Raw genomic sequence first — 20643 nt, 5'->3', positions numbered from 1 at the left:
ACAAAGGCTACTGACCTGAATAACATACTATCCTGCTTCCCAAGAAAACATCTTTTTTCTGATAGAGCTACAAAAATATACACAGCCTATGTTATTACTTCAAACTCCAGCTGTGCTGGGGTGATAGATGTGAAATAATGGTGTCTGTGAAATCAACAGCTGATCCTGAGAACTACATAATGTTGCCATCAAATAAGGTTTAAGGATTTTAACTTAAAATTGGTTTAAGTATTCAGCTTACCTGAAACCTTCTGTATGACTTCATTTACTTCTTTCATGAACACTTTTTGCACAAATACTAAATGATTTAAAAGATCAGTTGTGAGATTATGTTCAAAGGAACCAACCTGCAGAAATAAAAAATTTTAAAACAAAACTTTACAACAGCATATCTATGTTTTCAAAACAATGCATTTCTGTGTTTTCAGGCATATCTTTTCAAGTCCAATTATATTGTTACTGCCATCAAAAAGAGCATTAAATGGCTTTGTCTTGCAATTTTTCTGCTGTGAATGTCTATCAGAAAATTTAAGGACATAAGACTATTATATGAAAAAGTTTAATCTCCTGCTTAAGTTTAGCTTAGACAAGAAAATGCAGGACTTGATTAAGGTTCATGGAAGTATGTGAAATGCTACTTAATTCCAGGTAATAAATCATTATCAGAACAAAATAGAAATCAACTGTCAACCTCTAAAAGTACATTATTCTACTCACTGTAGGTGAGCAAGTACAGGTATTTTCTAAAACTGCTTAGACTTTGTTTTTGCCTTTGCTAAGTAGGCCTTCACTTTTGCTTTGCATGCTAAACAAATTCAAAGAGTTTCTTTCTTCAGCCAGGAAATAAATGCATTGAGCAAAGTGTAGCACTTAATTCTCCCATTAAGATGCAAACATCAGAAATCTCAATCACAAACACGCTAGACTCTTTCTGACTAAAGAAATGTAGGTAATAGAAAAGCCTCACTTTTCCCGACCAGACTGGTTTCTTTTAAGCAGCCTCAATTTTCTCTCTATGAAAAGTAACTGTAGAAACTGGTACACAAATAGAGCTGTGAGTAGAATACTGTGTCAAACAGAAAAAAATATATAATTTGCTGGGATTATATATACATTCTCCTAGCTATGAAACTGTCTAATCATGAAAAAAAATGAAAGTTATAAAACATTAAAACAGTTTTTAAATCTCAGTATTTTTTTTGCAAATTATGTTATCTGATGTGTTAGCATAAGCTTTCAGTTTAAAATAACACTGAATCATCAGTATAATATACTTTGCCTACTTCACTGATAAGAAATATTGCCATTCTGAGAACAAGTTTCTAAACACATCTTCCTTATTTATTTGTACAAAGTAACACCTTCAAAATCCTTCAATACAGTGGTCTTCACTGCTTAATATGTTGGCTTCTTATAAAACTAATGAGTGAGGAAGTTCTATTTCAGTGTCATGCAATTACAAATGCTGTATTTGGATCAACCTGTAAATCTGAGAGTTCTGGAGTAGTCAAATTATTAAAATAATATAAAGATGCACATCCAGAAATATAACAGAATAGAAATAACAAGTTATCAAAGATGAACACTGTCTCCAACACCTACTTCAGCCACACATCGTAAGTAGTTCCCCTGTAGATAATAGCCCTGTTTAGCAGGTAGTTCATCTATGCTCCAAATTTGGTCTGAGTAAGTATCATGTTCTTCCATTATATATTTGCCTGACATAGTAACAGGAGGAAGGTTGAGACTTGCTGAAGGAGGAATGGTTGACATATCAGTGGCAGAGACTTTTGAAGTGAAGCGCAATCTGTGAATTGGAAGCTCAAAATTAAACCTAGTCTGGGCACCTGTAAAAGGAAGATAGGGAAAGAAAAGGTATGAGCTTGCAAAAAAAATTCTTATTTATCCGTAAATTTAAGAACACACTTGGAATTAAAAAAAAAAAACCAACAACGAACACAAAAAACCTTCACAGGTCTTCACAGACCTCTAGAGCTATAAATGTCCACCCACATAGAAACACAGAATCACAGAATTCTGAGTTTTCTTAAAATTAAAAGAAAATGAGGATTTCACTGTAATTACATGGAGAAGGGAGTCATATAAACCACTTCATGCATACTGAGGCCCTGTAAGATTACTCTCAAGCAGTCTTACGAATCAGAATTAATCAAGGATCATAAACTGATTTAAGAGGGAAGCTTCCTGGAAGGAATATATACATGAATGTATATGTGTTTTCACCTGTTTGTGTACTCTGCCTCTAGCAACTGTGTATAACAACAGTGTAAATTCTCTGTTTGGCCCCATCTGACTGAAGTTTACATTCAAAATAATAAGCTGACGGCAAGATTCCAAACTCTAGCTACAATTCCACAGAAATATTGGGTCCTCTTGGATACTTCTAGCAAGGCCAAACTAAAGCCATAATGTTTTTAAAGTTTCAGAGGACTGTTACCTGTCATTCCATGACTCCTCATTCTTCCCATCTTATATTCCGCCTTTAGAGAGGGCAAGAGTGCTGCTCCAATAGCAATACCATCTATCATGGCACTGAATTTAAGAACTATAGGCTTCTTTTCTAAGCCTTCTGGCAGCTGTGGAAATTCATTTGTTTCAACAGGTGTTTGATTAATACTTGTTGGAGTCTTTTCAGAGGGCAAAGGAGTCGCAACATCTTCTTTGGCAGGCTGGGGCCTATTTAGATCAGAAAAATACCTTTTGTTATTCTAACACAACGTATGGCTCTCCCACATCCATTCAAAGCAGCACAAGCTCCTGACTGGATGGCAACCATTGGCACTCAGCTGTGCCATGCAAGCAGCACTTACGCAGTCGATGGTTGCCTGATGAGATCCGAAATCTGCTTGGACAGCTGGTGAGAACTGCGCACCATCATGCTGTGAAGTGTGGCAGGGTGCTGAGGAATGTTGATGCTGATGGCTCCAACTTTGACTACAGCAGCGTTGTTTGTTTTCAACCCTCTCTGAGCACTATACAGGGCCTGAGATTTGGCAATACTGCATTTCACAACAGTTCTAACAGAAAAGGAAATAGGATTTATTCACATGTTTTTCAAATAGTTACAGTTTTACATTAAAATGGGGATTTAAGTGTTAGCTGAATTTTAAAGTATTCATATAAATGATTTGATTTAGGCAACAGACATTCCTTCTCTTTACACACACAGATGCACTACATGCCACAAACAACTACACTACATTTAAAAGAACTACAAGTCATGCACTGTTATTCTTGCATAATGTAAGACCATTTGAGTTTATACACACTAGGCTGCACATACACAGACAAATTTTCACACACAGAAACAAATAAGCCTTCCATTTAAATTCCTTTTCAGGAAGAATCTTAAATCATCCTTTTTGGAAGAAAACTTAGTAAAATCTGATTTTAGTATCCAAAAAGGTCAATGGAAGAAATATTTACTTAGCAATAAATACACAGCAAGTGACAAATGGGGTTGTGAATTAATACCAATGTTTAATTGACACATACTATTCCAAAATATGAACCCTAAACTTTTTGTTTAATGTTAAGGAGGATATGTGTGGTTCACAATGGTTATCCAAGATAAAAATACAACTGCAAAAAGTTGATAGTTTTTGATGTCAAAATGAAATTTTGGCATATCAGAATTCACTAAGCCTCTATTAGAAAGAGATATATGGAGTAGCACGTTAATGTTTCTCATCTGTGGTAAATCACTGGAGGATTACCCAATATAAGCATGTTATTATGTAGCCAGCACAGACTATTACAGCCTCAAAGAGAAAGACACATAGTTGTGAAGATGCAGTATGAATGCATCTAGTATGCTAGAATGTCTGAAACATAGCCACTATAAAATTGCAAGATTCAATTGTAGTTTCTCAGTTACTGTATTTTAAGGACCATCACTAAAGTATCTACAGACAGTTTGGTTTCATGGTGAAAGCTACAATATTCTATGAATTCTACTCCCTAAGTAATGTTTCTTCTGTGAAGGCTAACACAGGGCTCCTTATTCTGATGTTACAGTATCAGCTAGAACAAAGCATCCCAGGTGTGGAAATAAAAAACGAAAAAAAAAACAAACCAAAAAACAAACCCCAACTTCATCCTGCTTTTAATGAAGATATAGATGGCACTGTAATGCAACCACAGGACTATCAACAGCAAATTCAATTACTAAAGCTCTAGAAACAGTTTTAGATTTTCACCGCTGCACAAGACCTACAAGCAACCCAAAGCAGTTATGGATTAATATTTTAGGGTAGACTGCCAAGTAGAAACGATCTCAAAATACGTGAAGAATTTACACAAATATGAAGGAGGAAACAAATCTTAATTCACAAGTATTTTCAGAAAAACTTTCTACAAATAAGCATTATTCAAGAAAGGGACAGGCTTATTTTAATCCACCTCTTTAAAAGAAAAATACACGATTATTTATCTGTTAATGTTTGCTTATTTCCTACTCACTTCCTGCTTCCATTCTGACTGAGCTATTGTGAAGCCAATGAAGAATACATTTTCCCCATTTATAACACAAAATTCTACTGCATCAGCTATTCAAGCATCACAAGAACAACTTTTAACTTAAGGGAATCTGCAAGATCTCCTCCAGACCTGTACCAGACAGACAGTCTGAACTTCACCTATCTTTGTATAGAAGTTAAAAGTAAGATTAGTTGAAGTCTGTACTGAATTTACAATCAGTTCCAAACACATGAATTCATACCATTTGAAGCACTTCCTTAATTAAAAAAAAAAACAAAAAAAAACCAAAAAAACAAAAACAAAAAACAAACCAACTCATCAATATAGCTGTTGCAGGAGGATCAGATTTCAGCAATATTAACTGTGCTTCTTTGCCAAGGAATTTCCAATAAATTAATTTTGCTGTCACTTGTCTGGTCTACAAAGAGCCTACTTCCATGACAGAATGAAATGCAGAACAATTGTGAGGCTATACATTTATTTGGAATGCACTGCCCATGAGATATCTGCAGTTAGCTTGCCTACAGTGCTATGCCATCGAATATTACTAAAATCTTTCATCAATATTTAAGTTATATACCCGTAACACATTCAGAAGTAATTTTATGCTCTTGCATCATAGAATCACAGAATGGTTTGGGTTGGAAGGGACCTTAAAGATCATCCAGTTCCAATCCTCCTGCAGGGACACCCTCCACTAGACTAGTTTGCTCAAAGCCCCATCCAACCTGCAATTCCACAAATAATCACTCTCCAGACAAATCCGTGAAAAAAGTCTTTGTCCCACTACAGAACTGGCTACAAGGCCACCACTCAACCTAACAGACTTTTGGGAATGTGAGAAAATGGGGAAACAGATGCCAGCTAGAGGCCTGTAACACACAGAGGAACTATCACAGCAAGTCAGATGAAAATTCATGCAGTGGCAGATACTTGGGGTATAAATAAAGTGACCCTTCCCTTAATTCTAGCCATTAGAAGTTTCCTTTTTGAGCCAGAGGCTGTGTGTGTTCAGGACTCATCACCAGATCCATCTCACATGGATCTGTCCAATCCTTTTAATCATTTATACTTTCATTGACAACATCAACATGGCAAGGAATTCAAGTATTCAGTGATGACCTACGCAAAAAAAAAAAGTACTTTCTTATGTTGGTTTAATGTTGCTACCAGAAAAAAGGAACAAAAAAAACCCTTAAGATTTTCTTTACATCACTTGCAGTTTTACAGTCCATCACCTCTCCTTCCAGAGCTACCATCTATAAGAACATTTGAAGTTAATCCCATATTTTCACAACACTGACTAGACACAAATGCTGTAACAGATAGCAAAATCAACCCAGAATCAGAATACTGCTTTTGGAAAGAGAAAAAAAAAAAAAACGATTAAAAGACAGAAAGACAGAAAGAAAAAAGAGCAGCCTGGCAACTTTTTGGCTACATAACTTTCCTTTTCAGAATACTGCAGGGTCACTGCACAACAGGGCTTCTAGGTTGGCAACGCAACAGTTCCCACCTTGACCTCTACTGTAGTGAGACCCTCTAGATTTTAGCATCAGAACTAAGAAAGCAACTAGATAGAAAAGACTGCATCTTTTGTGAGAGAAAAGACCTACACTTACACACATTGATCTAGGGGACATGAACAGTGTCACCTTCATTAGCAGCAGAGGCACAGGCATAATGTTAAGGAAAACACTTTGTATTGGCATACACTGGTCAGCATGCCTGGCAATTAAACACAGCACAGAGGTAAAGAGACAAAAGAAATAGTCCTATTCATGCTGAAATCACAACGGGTACTATCTCTCTAAGCACTTCAGTTCCTTACCATGTTCAAAGTACACGTAACTTGTCTGTTCCTTTACAGTTATGATCATTACTTCACCTCATTAAACTAAGCATAGAAGTAGATCTAAAGAACAGCCAGTGAAACCATCCCAAAAGTACAGTAGGGGCTGTATAATATCTGTCTGTAAAGCTAGATTGTTAATATTTACAAGGGATTTTTTGGACAGATATTTAGCAGGCTACATTAAAAGCTTATCTAGATAACATCAGATGTTAAACTAAAAGGTATTCAAGAAACGTCTGCCTACACAATCACACACAGCAGGAACACAGCCATCAGCTGCACAACACAGTTAATTGCAAGACTATTAAACATAATAATATGACATACAGAAACTCTTGTTTGGCTGTGCTTGTAGGAGATGTAGGAAAATCCTCCAGTCTACAGATGAAGATTGAAGAGAAAGCAAGAAAAACAAAAAGCAAATAAAGAATAAACATTCATGCAAAATTAGTCAGTTAATTACTTGTAACCCACAATATGGCACTTACTCTCGAATTTACCAAGGTGAAGGGTTTGGGTTTGTTAGGGTTTGGTGTTAAAGACTTATCATTGTTTTGCCCCCTGTCCTTTTGTACCCTTCCTGTATGAAAGCTCAGTAAGATTATGATGTAAAACAGACATGAAGAAAACCTCAGACACCTTCAGAAACCCTACACAGCTGTCAGATTAGAATTTGTATTTATGCTTCTATAACACACTTACTAGAAGTGCTTTAGCTGGGGAAATTAATAAAATTCTGTATGTTTTAAGTTCTATATAGCATCTTCCAAACTAAACAGGAATTAAAAGGAGAAACTCAAGTCACATTATTTAGCCCCTTTTCTACACCATTAGTATTCTAAACCCATATCACATACTGAGGGTTACCCAGCTAACCTCAAACCACATGAGGGTGATCTACATTACAAAGAGCTATAGTTCAATTGTTGTTTTGCACCTCAAACATAAACAAGTTCAGCTAGAAATAAAGAATAATAATGCATGCCTTCCGGAGTTTGCAAACCTCACCAAAAAAAAAAAAAACACAAAAAGAAAAGAAAAAATGTGGATGCTAAACCAGTCATTTCAGATATTTATGCACAAAAAAGTAATTCTCCTGCCCACTCCTGCCAAGTTGTGTCAATTATATAAAGGGTGGAGATACAGAAGTGTAAAAATAACACAAAGAATCATGGGAGTTCAAAAATATATCTATTAATGAAACAACACAGATCTTAAATGGGAATAATCAGCATCAGCAGGTTAAATACTCCCTAAAAATCTTGTATGGTTTAATGGAATCTATAAGCTTCAAAAAGCAACTAGAAGCGTAAGAGAAACGACTCACACAACGTAATAAATTTTCTATGCATACACCACATGGAACATAATTGGTGCAGAATGCTCAGATTACATGACATTTAATTTCTTTCTTTGTACAAGAAGGCCTGTCATGTACAACTCTTCAATCAGGTCTCTTACCCATTTACACTGTGATCATACAATCAGTTCTGACCTTACTAATATCTTTTACTAGAAAAAGAAAGGAACAGGAGTATTTATACTCATGTAACTATGTCTAAGATTTGTGTGATTGGATGCCCTAAACTGAAACCTACTACTAACGTTCACCATATTCCTTCTCAGTTTACTCAGATATGCCTTTCATAGAAAAGTCTCCTGTCAATGGGCACACGCAAATACAAGTCAAACTCAAGCCCAATTCTGCAACAACTGTATAATTGCCATCAAACTCTGACTTCATGGATTCTATCTTAAGACATATCACCAATGCTTTCGCCATATTAAGCTTCATACCTTTACTCAGCTGTCACTCATACCTGTGACACATCTGATACCACTTCTATGCACTTGACCAATATAAAATTTTTAGGCTTCATACTTACTGGATATTTGGAGTAATTCCCTCCAGGAGGACAATATTGACACCTCCTATGTGAGCAGTGGCACACGTCTCAGTCATCTTTTGATGTAGTACATCTTTAAGAATAAAAGATACTTAACAGCATTTCATTCAAGTAAAATACTTCTAGGTATGCCTACTGCTTTCAAAAATAGTAGCAGGAAAATAATTGAAAAATTACTATTTCAGTAGTCACATAAAGTAATATCAAATTTAAATTGTGACAAGAATGAAAATTTTAAAAATGAAAGGATAACTTGCGTGTTTTTCCTTCACAGCATTTTCTGAAAATCTTGCATCCTTTTAAAATCCTTCAGCACCCCAGTAATAGTTTTCAAAAGAACTTGTTGAATGTTATTATACTATCTATACTCAGACATAATGTATGTTATTTACATCTAAAACCTATTACACATGCAGATATAGGCACTGGTTATAGGTATGCACATAAATAAACATGTAAAGCTGCCACTGCATTTCATTACAGTACATTTTAGCTTTTCCCACCTTTCATTTTCTCTTTCAGGGTGAAACTGCCATGGATTCTCTTCAGTTCAGACTCCATGGTTAGTCCACCAATGTCTGCTTCCAGATGAGTTCGGTTCACCATGCCTATCCCAAAGACTATGAGAGTCACATGCTGTGGCTCCGAAGTCACCAGGCTGCGCTTCCTCTGAACATCTCTGCCGTTCTCCTGTTCATTCTCAAACACTACTCTACAAGCAGGTTCGGTTGGGCTTCGAACACCTACAAAAATACAAAGGGGTCACTTAAGGAAACTTTACAAGAAATGCTTGATATATCTTGTCTATATTTGTATTTGAAATGAAAGATCATGTATCTTGCACATCAAACAAACTCTAGGCAAATTATCTGTGGCTCGCTTATTCCACTCCAGTAACGTTGCAACTGAACCAAATCCAAGACACAGTGGGGAGAATAATGAGTGATGTGATTTCATTATTATTCAAAAATATATTCTTATGTACGTTCTATAAATATTCATATTTATGTGATTTTATTGTCATACAATAAAAACGTGATGGCAGCATTTTGTCCTATTGCGCTTTTTTTATCATAGCCAAAGGTTCTTACAATTTAGTTTTGGATGCACAAGTTTACCTTTACAACACTCAGAGCATAAAAACAATGTAAAAAAAAAAAATACTCTCCATAGAGATATCATAGCTATGGATATGATATTCTGTGCATGAAAGATACTGACCTCTTTGTAACAGAAGCTCTCATTTGACATTTTCTCAGTTTTTCATTCTTTAGTTAGAATAAGTCCAAACAGAATATGCCTTACTAGGAACTGTACCATCCCTTCACATTTACAGCAATCTAAGTTCACCAACAAAAAGTATGATGCTAAGTCAGGTCTCGTATTTATGCTGCTGTGCTAAAATACATTGGAAATAGAGAGCAATGATGACCCCAAACCTCAAAGCTTTTGGTGAAATTATGGCCCTAACACCTGTAATCTTTGCTGGACTTCATCAAAATCAGTACTTCACCTTTTCTTCTCTCAAAGCTAGGTTTGCAGTTTATATTTTTACTCAGTCATTTCCAGGGCCAGAGATTATGTCCATCAGGATCACTTACGCATGTGCTTATGTATGTTCACAGAATGAGAATATACAGCATTTCCATTAGCTACTTGAAAATAAATAGCACATAGGGAGGAACAAACTCAATCCACTCAATTCACCAGAAATGTTGACCTTTTAACACAGTCCCACGCTCAGTGGAAATACAGATTAACAGAGCTGCACAACAATATCTGAGTTTAAAATCAATCAATTAACACATATTTAACTAAGTCTAGGATTGAAAGAATGAAAGCATACTATAAAGGCAGGGAAAGATTTTTTTTTCTTTTTCTTTTATACAACATCTTGGTGGAATAATTCCAAGCTCTCTGCCCCCATCCTCACTGCTTGCCCCTGTAGTATGAGCTAAATGGCATTGCAAACATTCAAAAACCACCTTATGATCAAGCTTTAGAAGAGTGCACTTGAGCTAAAGCACACACACTAAATTTTGGATTCATGAACTAGTTTACCTGTTGGACCAAAAGTTTCAGAAGACTTTTCTAAAATCCCAGTTGGATCAGAAATAAGTGAATAGAAGTTCAACAGTTTGTACATATTTTGCCAGCACTCAGCAGAAGGTTCACTCTGTTCCGACACAGTAATGGAGTCAGAATCATCCATATGAATGGTCATGTGGTCAACTACATCTTTTGAACCTTTCCTGGACACTTTAGAAGTTCTTCTTTCTGACCTCCCCAAGGAATTCTTGTTTCGAGATTCTTTTTTATTGTTCTCATTGTTTGCTCGTTTGTTCTTGGTGTTGTTCACTCTGTTACCTCCATTAAGACTTCCTCGAGAGCTTCGGCTGAAGTCAGAAGAGCGGAAGTCTCTGTGTTTGCGGGTTTTAAAAGTAGGTGTCGGAGAGGCTGATCCAGCTGTGTATCTGCTAAGTTTGATGTCCGTCTGTGTGGCTTTGATATCATCAATCATAGTACTGAACTGATGAATAAGACGAACCAGTGCCATGTCTACATGCTGGCTTATGGACTGGCAAGAAATTGTAAAATTACAGTGGAAAGTATTATAATAGCGTTTATTCAAATCATGAAAAGAAAGGGCATTAGTGGAGTGATGAGGCGTGCACATGGATTTCTCCATTACAACAGCACTAATACTGAAAGTTTCCAACATCAATGCTGGTTTGAATTCAAGAGGGGGAAGATTGACAGCTCCTTGCCTAAGGAAATTAAAAATACAACTTATTACTTTGTTTCTTTCTATGGACTCAAACACTTTTTAACTCAGTGGTAGATCTAATTTACAGAATCCAACCTTTTATTCCTCTTAGGATATCACCTTCTTACCACAGTTCTAAATATAGCAAATGAACTTTTATTCTTCCATACTGCATACTACTAACACAGTAATCATTCAGTTTGACATTATTTTGGCACCCACTCTTTCCATCATAACCAAAAGCTTTACTCAAAATTGGTGGGGGAAGATTCAGCATTTACACTGAAATTAACAACCTCATTTACAGAATTAATTACAAAACGGCATTTAAGAGCCTCTCAAATGTCCCCTAAGATTATTCCCACCAGCTCTCCCGCCCCCAAACTCCAATTTTCAAAAGCAGCCAAGATGCAAAGACTTAAAATTTCCAAACCTTTCCGTAAAAAGATTTAAAAAAAAAAATAATATTCTAACAGGAAAACAAAACTGGTACAATTAAAAGAATAAAGGGCTGCTCCTTATTCTATGGAAGTGCTTTGGAATTCTGTAACTCCACATGAAAAACCTATTTTCTGTTCTTTAACCAATATACATATTTTCAAATATATTACAACATACCTTCGAGCTCGCTTGCTTTTTCTTTCCTTTGCTGTATCTGAATCAACAATATCTGCTCTTAGGCAGTCCAAAGTTCCTGAGAAGGAAAGGTACTCTCCAAAGTACATTCTATAGCAGAGTGGCATTGCATCCTGAGATTGAATTCCTGTGTAACTCAGAAGAGGTTTGAAAACAACCTACAAAACAAAACCCACTGATTTACTCCTTATTGTCCAGATTATTCCTATAATCTCACTCCATCATTTGTTGATCTACAATATTTACAACGTCAGCTACATAATATAGAACATTTTTACACATAGGAAATGTGTAAAAAACCAGGATAACATTTTCATCATTGTAAGACTTCTTTTTTTTTTTCTTAAGTGATATTTTTTCCCTGCAGAACTCCAAAATACATCAGCAGACCACACTTACCTGTGCATCTGCTAGCTGCACAGCAGGAAACCCCTGATTCCCCTCTTCTACACCTGCAATGTCATCCTGACTGGTGCTGTGTTGTGAGTGTGTGCCATCCAGGGTGTTCTGGTCACTAGACAAAACTGTGTTGAAGTCTGAAGCAGAGGGTATAGTAGGAAGGTTGGGTGCCACACCTGAAAAATAAATACTCATGGAACACTAACACCACAGCAAATTTTAACACCACCAACTCTATTAATTCAGCAAGATTAGTTATATGGAAACACATTCCATACACATAGAAAGTCAGAGCCCTAGTCTGGTCTATAACCTCACAAAATTAGCATTCAGTGTAAAGAAACAGTCTGATATTGCTGAAATCGGTAATAGAGATATCCCAACTCATATCTGGACAGCACAAAAATATTTCCTTCTTTTTGCCCTCCTTTCCAAGGCCTTTTGCCTGTACTGCACTCTACAGGGTACTTAACTCCTGTTTAAACTGAAGTAGTCTATAGATGAGTAGCCTACACCATCAACCAAAAGAAAGATTAGCTACAGTTGCAGATACTTTCTTTTGGCTTTCAGTGTGCTATAAGCTTCTGGGTTTTACCAGTCCCAATGCAAGATCCACTAATTAGATGTCTATAGATTAGTCCCTAGTCAAATATGGTCTTCATAAAAATTACTATGGACAGCCACTTCCCTGCAGTTGTTCTACTCGTGAACAATCAGACTTGCAGCACAAGGGCAATGCTCAATGCTGCATCTTTAGGCTGGACAGAACTTAATCAACCACCATGAGACGGAGTTGCTATGTCAGTATAAATTAATCCTCGTTCTCCAAAACTCAAGCTTACAGTACTTAATCAAAGCACCATGACTACACGCTTTAACAGAAAACTGGTTTGGATAGATCTGTGTCCGAGTTAAAATGACCAAGTCTTAATCACAGGAACATGAGCATGCAAACAAACTGCTACAGTTTCAGTAGAAAAAAGTATTGCTGGGGGGAAGGGTTAGGGGAATAAAAATTTGAAAGCTATGCTTCTACCCTGTGATTCTTTTTTTCAGAGAAACACATTCCATTTAGAGAAGCCACACCAGTTAAGCAGTATGTAGAACACAAAGATGTTTTGTAGGATCATTTGTTCAATATTAAAAACAAATTAAAACAACTTCTTGTTGCCTGAGATTAATACATTACTGTTGAAAGACTGTTAGTAGAAGAAACATTCAAATTCAGTGTTAGTGAAAAAGAAAATCAAGATATACACCTTTCAGGATTATGAGTGATGCCAGGCTTACAAAAATAATATGCAAGCCACAATAATTCGTTATGTATTTGTTTCTTTAATACACTTAAGACCTTCAGTTATGTGTATTTCCTTTTCTCCCTTCCCTTACACCAACTGATGACTTCCCATCCCTGAAGAACTATATACTCAAAATAGAAGTTTATGTTTCGTCTCAAAGCAGAACTGAGAAAGAGCAAGGATTCCAACCTATAAAATCTTTATTACAAAACCAGCACATGCAAATTAGATTAAAAATAACAAGATCCAAGGAACTCTGCAACTGAGGATGATTTTATGGTTTAGCTGTGGGCAGCTACACATGGTTTTGGAACCTATATTTACAGTTCCAAATATAAGAAAAAGCTACATTTCTGGAGGCAGGGTGAGGGAAATGAAAACAATTTTGTTTAAATCACATTTGTTTGCTTTCTGGTTTGCTCAGAATTCCCATAAGTAGTATTTACGTCTGTCAAATTTAAGTCCCTTGCTCAATTACTTTTAGAAAGAACGTGGTAAACACAGAACAGCCAACCCAGAATCATCTCTTAAATCCATCCAGCTGTAATTAGCAATACCTGTTGGAAGACTATTGTGTCCAGACTTGGTGGCTGGACTCTCCTGTACTACACTTCCTCTGTTGCCCACAGCATTTGACATCCAGTTATAGAAACTCACAGAAGATGGTTCAGACAGCAAAGGATGTTCAGATAACATGTCTGTGGCCACAGTATTTCCTATACAGATAAATCAGAAGCTTTAGCATTTGTTGCATCAAAATCAGCAAAAACCAGGAATGCAGCAATAATTTTACTGATGCCTATTTACTATACAAGTAAAGTCTAATCCGCAAAGTTTATTCCAGTAAATTATGTGTCAAATAGCACTACAGTTACTACACCACAGAAGTTATGACACTAATGAATGTTGCACTACAAGTGCATTTGCTCATCTCTACCAGTAATTAGAGGAAAGGAGTCATTAAGAAACCAAAATACCTTTTTTTCTGAATAAAACTTCATTCCCTGACAGCAAAGGAGAGAGGTTTTAAACAAAATGAATGCAGTATCAAACTTATCTGGCTTTCTTTTTATAAACTATGACAATGCATTCTGAACAATAATACAGAACATTAAAATTTCAATGTGTGTATTTCAAACTTCTACAAAACACATTTGTTCAAAAGACCATTACTAAAAATACGCAGATTGTTATACAAAAATGAAGTTACTGTAACATTAGTTCCTGTCCACTTTCTGAGCTACTTACAAGGTCAAGAAAAAATGCCAAATACAGAAAGATCATTTCCTTATTCATTCAAGAAGACTCATTTTAAGTAAAAAAAATAATGTATTATATTCTAAAATTAGTAAGGCTAAGTAAAAGGAAAATATTTTATTTACTTTGTTAGTTTTAATTTCTTTTCCCAATCTGATGCACTTGCTGTTTGTTTACAGGAAATGGTATGATATAGCAATATCTAGGAACTGCTATTAAAGCCTATGATTCTTATTTGGGGGGAGAGAGCGGGGAGGTGAAATATTAAAATAGAAATGATTACTTGCAGTGAAAATATAATACCTTTTCTAAATCATTAAAATAAAACCAATCCTTCTTTCCCCTCCCTTTAGCTTACTGAAGCTGCATCATACCTGTTCTTGTTAAAGAACTACTTTTGACTGCAGTTGTACTTCTTTGAGGAGTCCCTTCCAACAGATTATGCAGGCTAGGAAAACTCCCAGTAAGATAGCTGAGCAGACTTTCTTTCCTTGGGCTTTCTTTGACTGCCACTCCAGAACGGCCAACATGCACTGGTGAATCTGTAGCTGTGTCTCCACTAGTGTAGCTTAGGGAATGATACGGATGTATACCCTTGTGAAGAAAACAAAGAAACTAGTGAAGCACTGTGTAAATGGCAAATAGGATGCAACATTTGGTCTGAATACAAGAACACAATACCTACAAAATTCTCATTCCTGCAAACTTTCAGACAAGTAGCAGTTCATTTGGTACAGGTTATATCCCATACAAGTACTGTGCATAAAGGTGCTATTGAATTCTCAAGTATTAAAATAATTTTATGAATAAAAAAGTTTTAAAAGCCTAGCAAGTAAAAAAAAAATGGAACTGCAAATGCGTAGAATTCACTTAAAGAACGTCTGCAGAAGGAACAGTGCGTACCACTGAATATAAGCCTCATTTGTATTTGGTCTTCATCTGAAGACCAAATCTTTTCCAGCCCTAGTATAATGGTGAGTGTATCCTCTGGGGAAGGGAAAGAACAGAAGCTGGAGATTTCTGACACCAATTGGAAGGCTCCTGATCTGCCTAAAGGTTTAAAACTACGAAACAGGTTCTCTGCCCTCAAAATTGAATAAGAGACAAATGTGTTTTTAAGCAAAGCATCTGTGCCTATAAACCATGCAAGACAACCAGGAGTGAGCAGTAAGGACTGAAGAAGCAGAACAGCTTCTAAACAGGTCAGCTACAAACCACTTCTGCCTTGTGCATGGCACTAGGAACTTACCTTTATTTTCAGAACAGAATCACTGTGAGTGTGAGTCTTGGATAATTTCCTCATGATATCAGCACCAGTTACAGGCCCAGAAGAGCCACCAGCAGGTGGAGGGCGATTAGCTGTTCCTTCCAAGAGCATTGTATGCTCACTGACAGTAGCTGGAACCAAGCAAACAATTGTTCTCACTTGCATATATAGGGGGAATCAAGATTATCTATTATTAGGCACATTTATTTACAAGCAGTCATGAACTTCCAAATTCTGACACACACCTACATACAGCTTCTAGGGAATTTTAAGACTAATAAAAAGACCTCAGATATGGGACTACTAGATTTTGTTTAAAATCTTTTTGTCCTCACGATATCATACAACTGTTGCTCTGCCCTACAAATCCAAAAGCAAACTGCCAAATTTCACTTTCTTTTGCTGACTCTGGCATGGCTGATCATTTTTTGAATTAATATGCTTACATTTGCATGAATTCCACCTATAGGTACATGCATACAAGGAAGCAAAACTGCCACTTGCAAAATTTTTGGTGCAAGATAGAATACATGGGGGAGGGAAATAAAATTTTTCACTAGTTCTAATAATCTAATAGTCTGCTCAAGCAAAGCAAATATTTTGGAGACGGGGAAAAAAAATGTCCATCATACTGTATGATTACATAAAAGTTTCACACACAAACATCTTTGGGTTTTCTCTTTTTAAGCTACCTGCTTAAGATAACTACTACCTGGCAAAGAACAAATAAAAAAGGTTGGTTTGAAGCTATTCCTGGAAGAGTTCATAGAATTTCATGTTACACTTCCTACCTAACATCAGCAGGTCACAACAGAATCCTAATTCCCAGGTAGCAAATAATTAAGTTGATGTGTTTTGTGCAGTAAAGAACAAGACAAAACACATGATGAAAGACAAGTGTTCTGTTTTGGTTTTCCCCAAACTAATAATAATTATTATAATACTATAATTGTAAGCAGCAGCTTCAAAATGAAAACAATTCTAAAAAAGAAGCTTAATGATTCTAAAAAAGAACACTATAATGTATTCAAGCATTAAAACTAAAGAAGATAGAAATGCTCTGACAAGAACTAGTTGACACTATTAATTTTTATGGAGACAGAAGAACACAAAAATACCTGCATCAAATTCAAACTCCGCTCCATCAGCACTTGTGTCGCTCTGAAGACCCCCTCCGTTGTCTAATCCAAGTCCATCTTCATGGTCATGGCAGGCATTCATCTGCAATTTCACTGGCTGAGTTGGTCGGTGTAAGCTAACTCCTTTAAAGGCTGGGGTCACGACAATGAATTTCATCCACTGCCTTGCTAAGGCAACTAGACCTTTCTTTAAGGTTACTAAGGCAGGAAGACCATCACTCTTCAAAAACAAACAAACAAAACAACAAATGCGTATCACAGCATTTTAAAGTAAAACCGGGGGAGGGGGAAGGGGGGGCAGGAGGGAGAAGGGGGGTGTCAGAACCCTTTAAATCTTTGTGCTCGAAAGGCTTATGACCGATACAAGAAGTCTTAGAGCTAGGTGGTAAAAATTATAGCTTCATTGAACACCCTAAACACATTCATCTGCATGACTTGAGGATCTAGCCCAAAGGGGCCAAAAATAAACAACAGGAAATAGGTTTATTAAATATGAAACAAAAAAGTACTTAAGTAATTATTAGGCTTTGAACTATGGCCTAAAATTCACAACAGCACTAGATTGCCTGTAGAAAAAGAACTGAAATTGGTAAGATGAGGTTTTTTTTCCCCCTCGTTGGTAAGCAGTATTTTAAAAACATAAATGTGAGGCAAAAATAGGGATCATTTTGACTGTATCACTGAATTACGCTAAAGAAAATAGCTTGGAATCACACAGGGCTATTTCTGCCACAAACTGCTATTTCTGATCACTGGGCTCTCAGCTGAATATGTTGAAAAATAGTGTTTAAATCTGACAGCTGTGAAATTGGATTATGAAAATGACACAAAATCAGGAAGAAACACTCCTTCTTATGCCAAATACATTTGTTCAAACAATTCTTCACCCCTACAAAACAGACATTCACATTCCAAAGGAACAAGAAAAAGATTAGATATTTAAGCCTTAAAGTTTTTACAACTTTAGCCCTTTTCTTAAACTGTCTGCATTATTTAAGTATTTCTAAGACATGAAAAGTAATTTTGAGGATAGGATTTGGAATAAGCTAACAACGCACTTGCCTTATGTGAGATTTATTCGAGTTTAAAATTACAGATGCAAATTTTTACTGCTTTACTGCTATCTTTAAGGAAAATAAAATCTAATTAAAATAAAATTAACAATTTTAAAGACATGCCTTTTAGGTGTATGATTCCTCATGTATTTACTAATAAAATCGCTTGATAAAAAATTTTGCACATACACAGGCCACAAGAAAACCAGCAGATCTGACAGAAAATGAAATGAGAGAAGCAATATCTATTCACCAATTTAAGGCTATACATGAGTTTCTGTTATATTTTCTTGTTTGTTAACTTTCCTTAATCTGTTACCCACTTTGAGACATTAAAATTGGTACATTTGAAACTAACCCACTGAGTTATTTCCATTTTTACAGGGTAACTCACCATGGTGGCATCCTCAATAACAGAGTAATTTGCTTGATGAAGGTAATGGTGCAATATATTACACAGTAAACAAGAAGGATTTTCTTGCAAGAAACGAGCCACTTTAGTAAGCCTGTTGTACTTGCTCCTCAGAGGAAAGTGCACACTTTTATTCTAGGTTAAAATATAACAATTTTTCACATATGAACATGCTTGCAAACAAAACAAACTCATGACCTACAAGGTTTCCCCTAGAGTACCATGAACTTGTAACCCCTTTTGAACTTCCACAACAAAGATTTGCCTCACAGATACCTACCTTATTTTAAAAAGTGTGTATGAAAAATCATACTTGATACTTACTTATACAAAGTAATAAAACAGAAGGCTGGATTCAAACTGCAGACTTTGCAAACTTGCTTCTGGACTAATAAGATATATATACACAGCAAGCTGAGATTTTAAAAGAAACTATTCATTCCCAGTTACAGAAAAACTAGGGACTTCTCTAATGTTGTTTAATGCTAGGAAAAGTCTGGGAAAAGACACAGGAAGGAAAGTAACAGTAAGAGATTGCTGTAAAGGATGACTTTTCAGTACAGCAGAAAATTAATCCTAACGCTACATTTGTCCATCTTACAGCACATGATGTCAGCAACGAGTAGCACCTCAAAACCTTCCCACTAGATGGTGCCAAGTAAACGAACAGCAGAACACTGCTTACACACGAAACGCTCATTAGCAAATCACTGTTAACACCCAATTTGTCATGAAAGCTCTACCAATCCTGGTTTTCAACAGAAAATTTGTCTATTTTGTGTTTCTTGCTATGTTTCACCCTCACTGTGCTAGTCCTCCCTTCCTCTAACAAGTGGGTCTAAAACACAAAGATTCCATACACAGCAGGAGCAAACAATTCACAATTTCTCCTGAAAGATACCCTGAAGATTCATAATTCAACATACCTTCATATTTCATAAAATATACCAGATACTACACCCATTATTTCTTACTCTTCCTTTTCAAAAGGCACAAACTCCAGTTATTCTACCTGGAGGTACACTCCTGAATAGAAGCACAAGACTTCCTCACTGAAATTTGGGTTGTGTACAAAAATCACAGGTAGCAAGTTCTTGTGACCACTTCTGGAAATAAGGGCTCATAATAGGTTCTATAAGTTTGCCGGTGAAAATATCCATAATCTTTAATGTATATACTACATAATACACTGCTCTGCTCTGCCTATTGACTTTATAAATGTCATTTTACCTCTAACGCTTCTGTCATAATGCACCCCATAACAGCACAGATTCGCAGGGTTCCTTCTGTTTCTAGTTTATTTAATGAGGATTTCACTTGATCAATAGGAACAAGCCAAGCACCAACTGCAGGTGTTGCAGTACTCAGGAGGTTCAGCTGCCTATTGAGAAAAATGAAAAGAATTGGATATTCACATTTAGCAGCAGCAATTAGCAAGATTTTCTAATGCTATTATGAATGACATTGAAAAAGGTGGAATGCAACAGAACAATGTTACAGACTTTTTGCCCAGAAAATGACAACTTGCAAAAAAGTACCTAAGGCAGGTTTTGTTTTACTCGCTTACACACTCATGACTCCATCCACTCTTGCTACTGCTACTCCCTCCTTTTCCCATTTGTATTACCTACTGAAATCAAACAGTTTGAAATTCTGGCTGAATTTCAAATTTCTGATTTGAAATCACTGACTAAATCCCACATTAACTGTTACACAATAGGTCATGAAGTACTTTTGCTGAAGGCCTGTGGCAAGAATATTAGCAAAACCACAAGGAGCATTTTCTAATTTATAGCTCTATACTGAGATTAAACTACTGACAGATAGGAATACTTGGCTTATTCTATAAACACAGGATGAAAAAACTATCTTCAAAACATTCATTTTGAACATTGTAGTGCAATGGAAATAAGATCATGGGTTAAGCATCAGGTTGAATACCAAAAGAACTAAGTTCTCTTCTCTATCATTTCTCCTACCCAAAGCAAACATCCTCCCCTGCCTTTCTCCTTCATACATTTCAGTCTCACTGGAAGATTTTTACTCTAATTTTCATTGTTTGGATTTTTTGTTTTGTCATGGGTTTTTTTAATTCTTTTTCTTCTTTTAATCTTGTGTAAAAAATTTCTAGCAACACTTCCATATAAATGA

At 36.1% G+C, this 20643-nt stretch overlaps 1 protein-coding gene across 16 annotated transcripts in view; it reads right to left on the bottom strand.

The window, feature by feature from the left end:
* The window catches only part of BLTP1 (bridge-like lipid transfer protein family member 1), a 117474-nt gene that overhangs the window by 33497 nt on the left and 63334 nt on the right, over positions 1-20643 (bottom strand). For 14 of the 16 annotated variants that reach the window (XM_057405120.1, XM_057405130.1, XM_057405125.1 and 11 more), the window contains 16 exons: positions 19723-19873; positions 18475-18627; positions 17005-17245; positions 15869-16017; positions 14994-15213; positions 13920-14078; positions 12065-12240; positions 11648-11823; positions 10324-11030; positions 8766-9005; positions 8242-8335; positions 6683-6733; positions 2832-3038; positions 2459-2697; positions 1603-1847; positions 242-347 (listed from right to left, as the gene is read on the bottom strand). In XM_057405120.1, coding sequence (XP_057261103.1) covers positions 242-347; positions 1603-1847; positions 2459-2697; positions 2832-3038; positions 6683-6733; positions 8242-8335; positions 8766-9005; positions 10324-11030; positions 11648-11823; positions 12065-12240; positions 13920-14078; positions 14994-15213; positions 15869-16017; positions 17005-17245; positions 18475-18627; positions 19723-19873 — 3314 coding nt within the window. The remainder of the gene's footprint in view (positions 1-241; positions 348-1602; positions 1848-2458; positions 2698-2831; positions 3039-6682; positions 6734-8241; positions 8336-8765; positions 9006-10323; positions 11031-11647; positions 11824-12064; positions 12241-13919; positions 14079-14993; positions 15214-15868; positions 16018-17004; positions 17246-18474; positions 18628-19722; positions 19874-20643) is intronic. The other 2 variants (XM_057405126.1, XM_057405127.1) reach the window with 2 other exon arrangements.

The sequence above is a fragment of the Pezoporus wallicus genome, unplaced genomic scaffold, assembly GCF_028554395.1.
Source record: "Pezoporus wallicus isolate ANWC-B61680 ecotype Strahan unplaced genomic scaffold, APGP_CSIRO_Pwel_v1 contig_6789, whole genome shotgun sequence".
NCBI classification, from domain to species: domain Eukaryota; kingdom Metazoa; phylum Chordata; class Aves; order Psittaciformes; family Psittacidae; genus Pezoporus; species Pezoporus wallicus.
The sequence above is the reverse complement of the archived record's forward strand: the minus strand, read 5'-3'. Positions and strand labels throughout refer to the sequence as shown.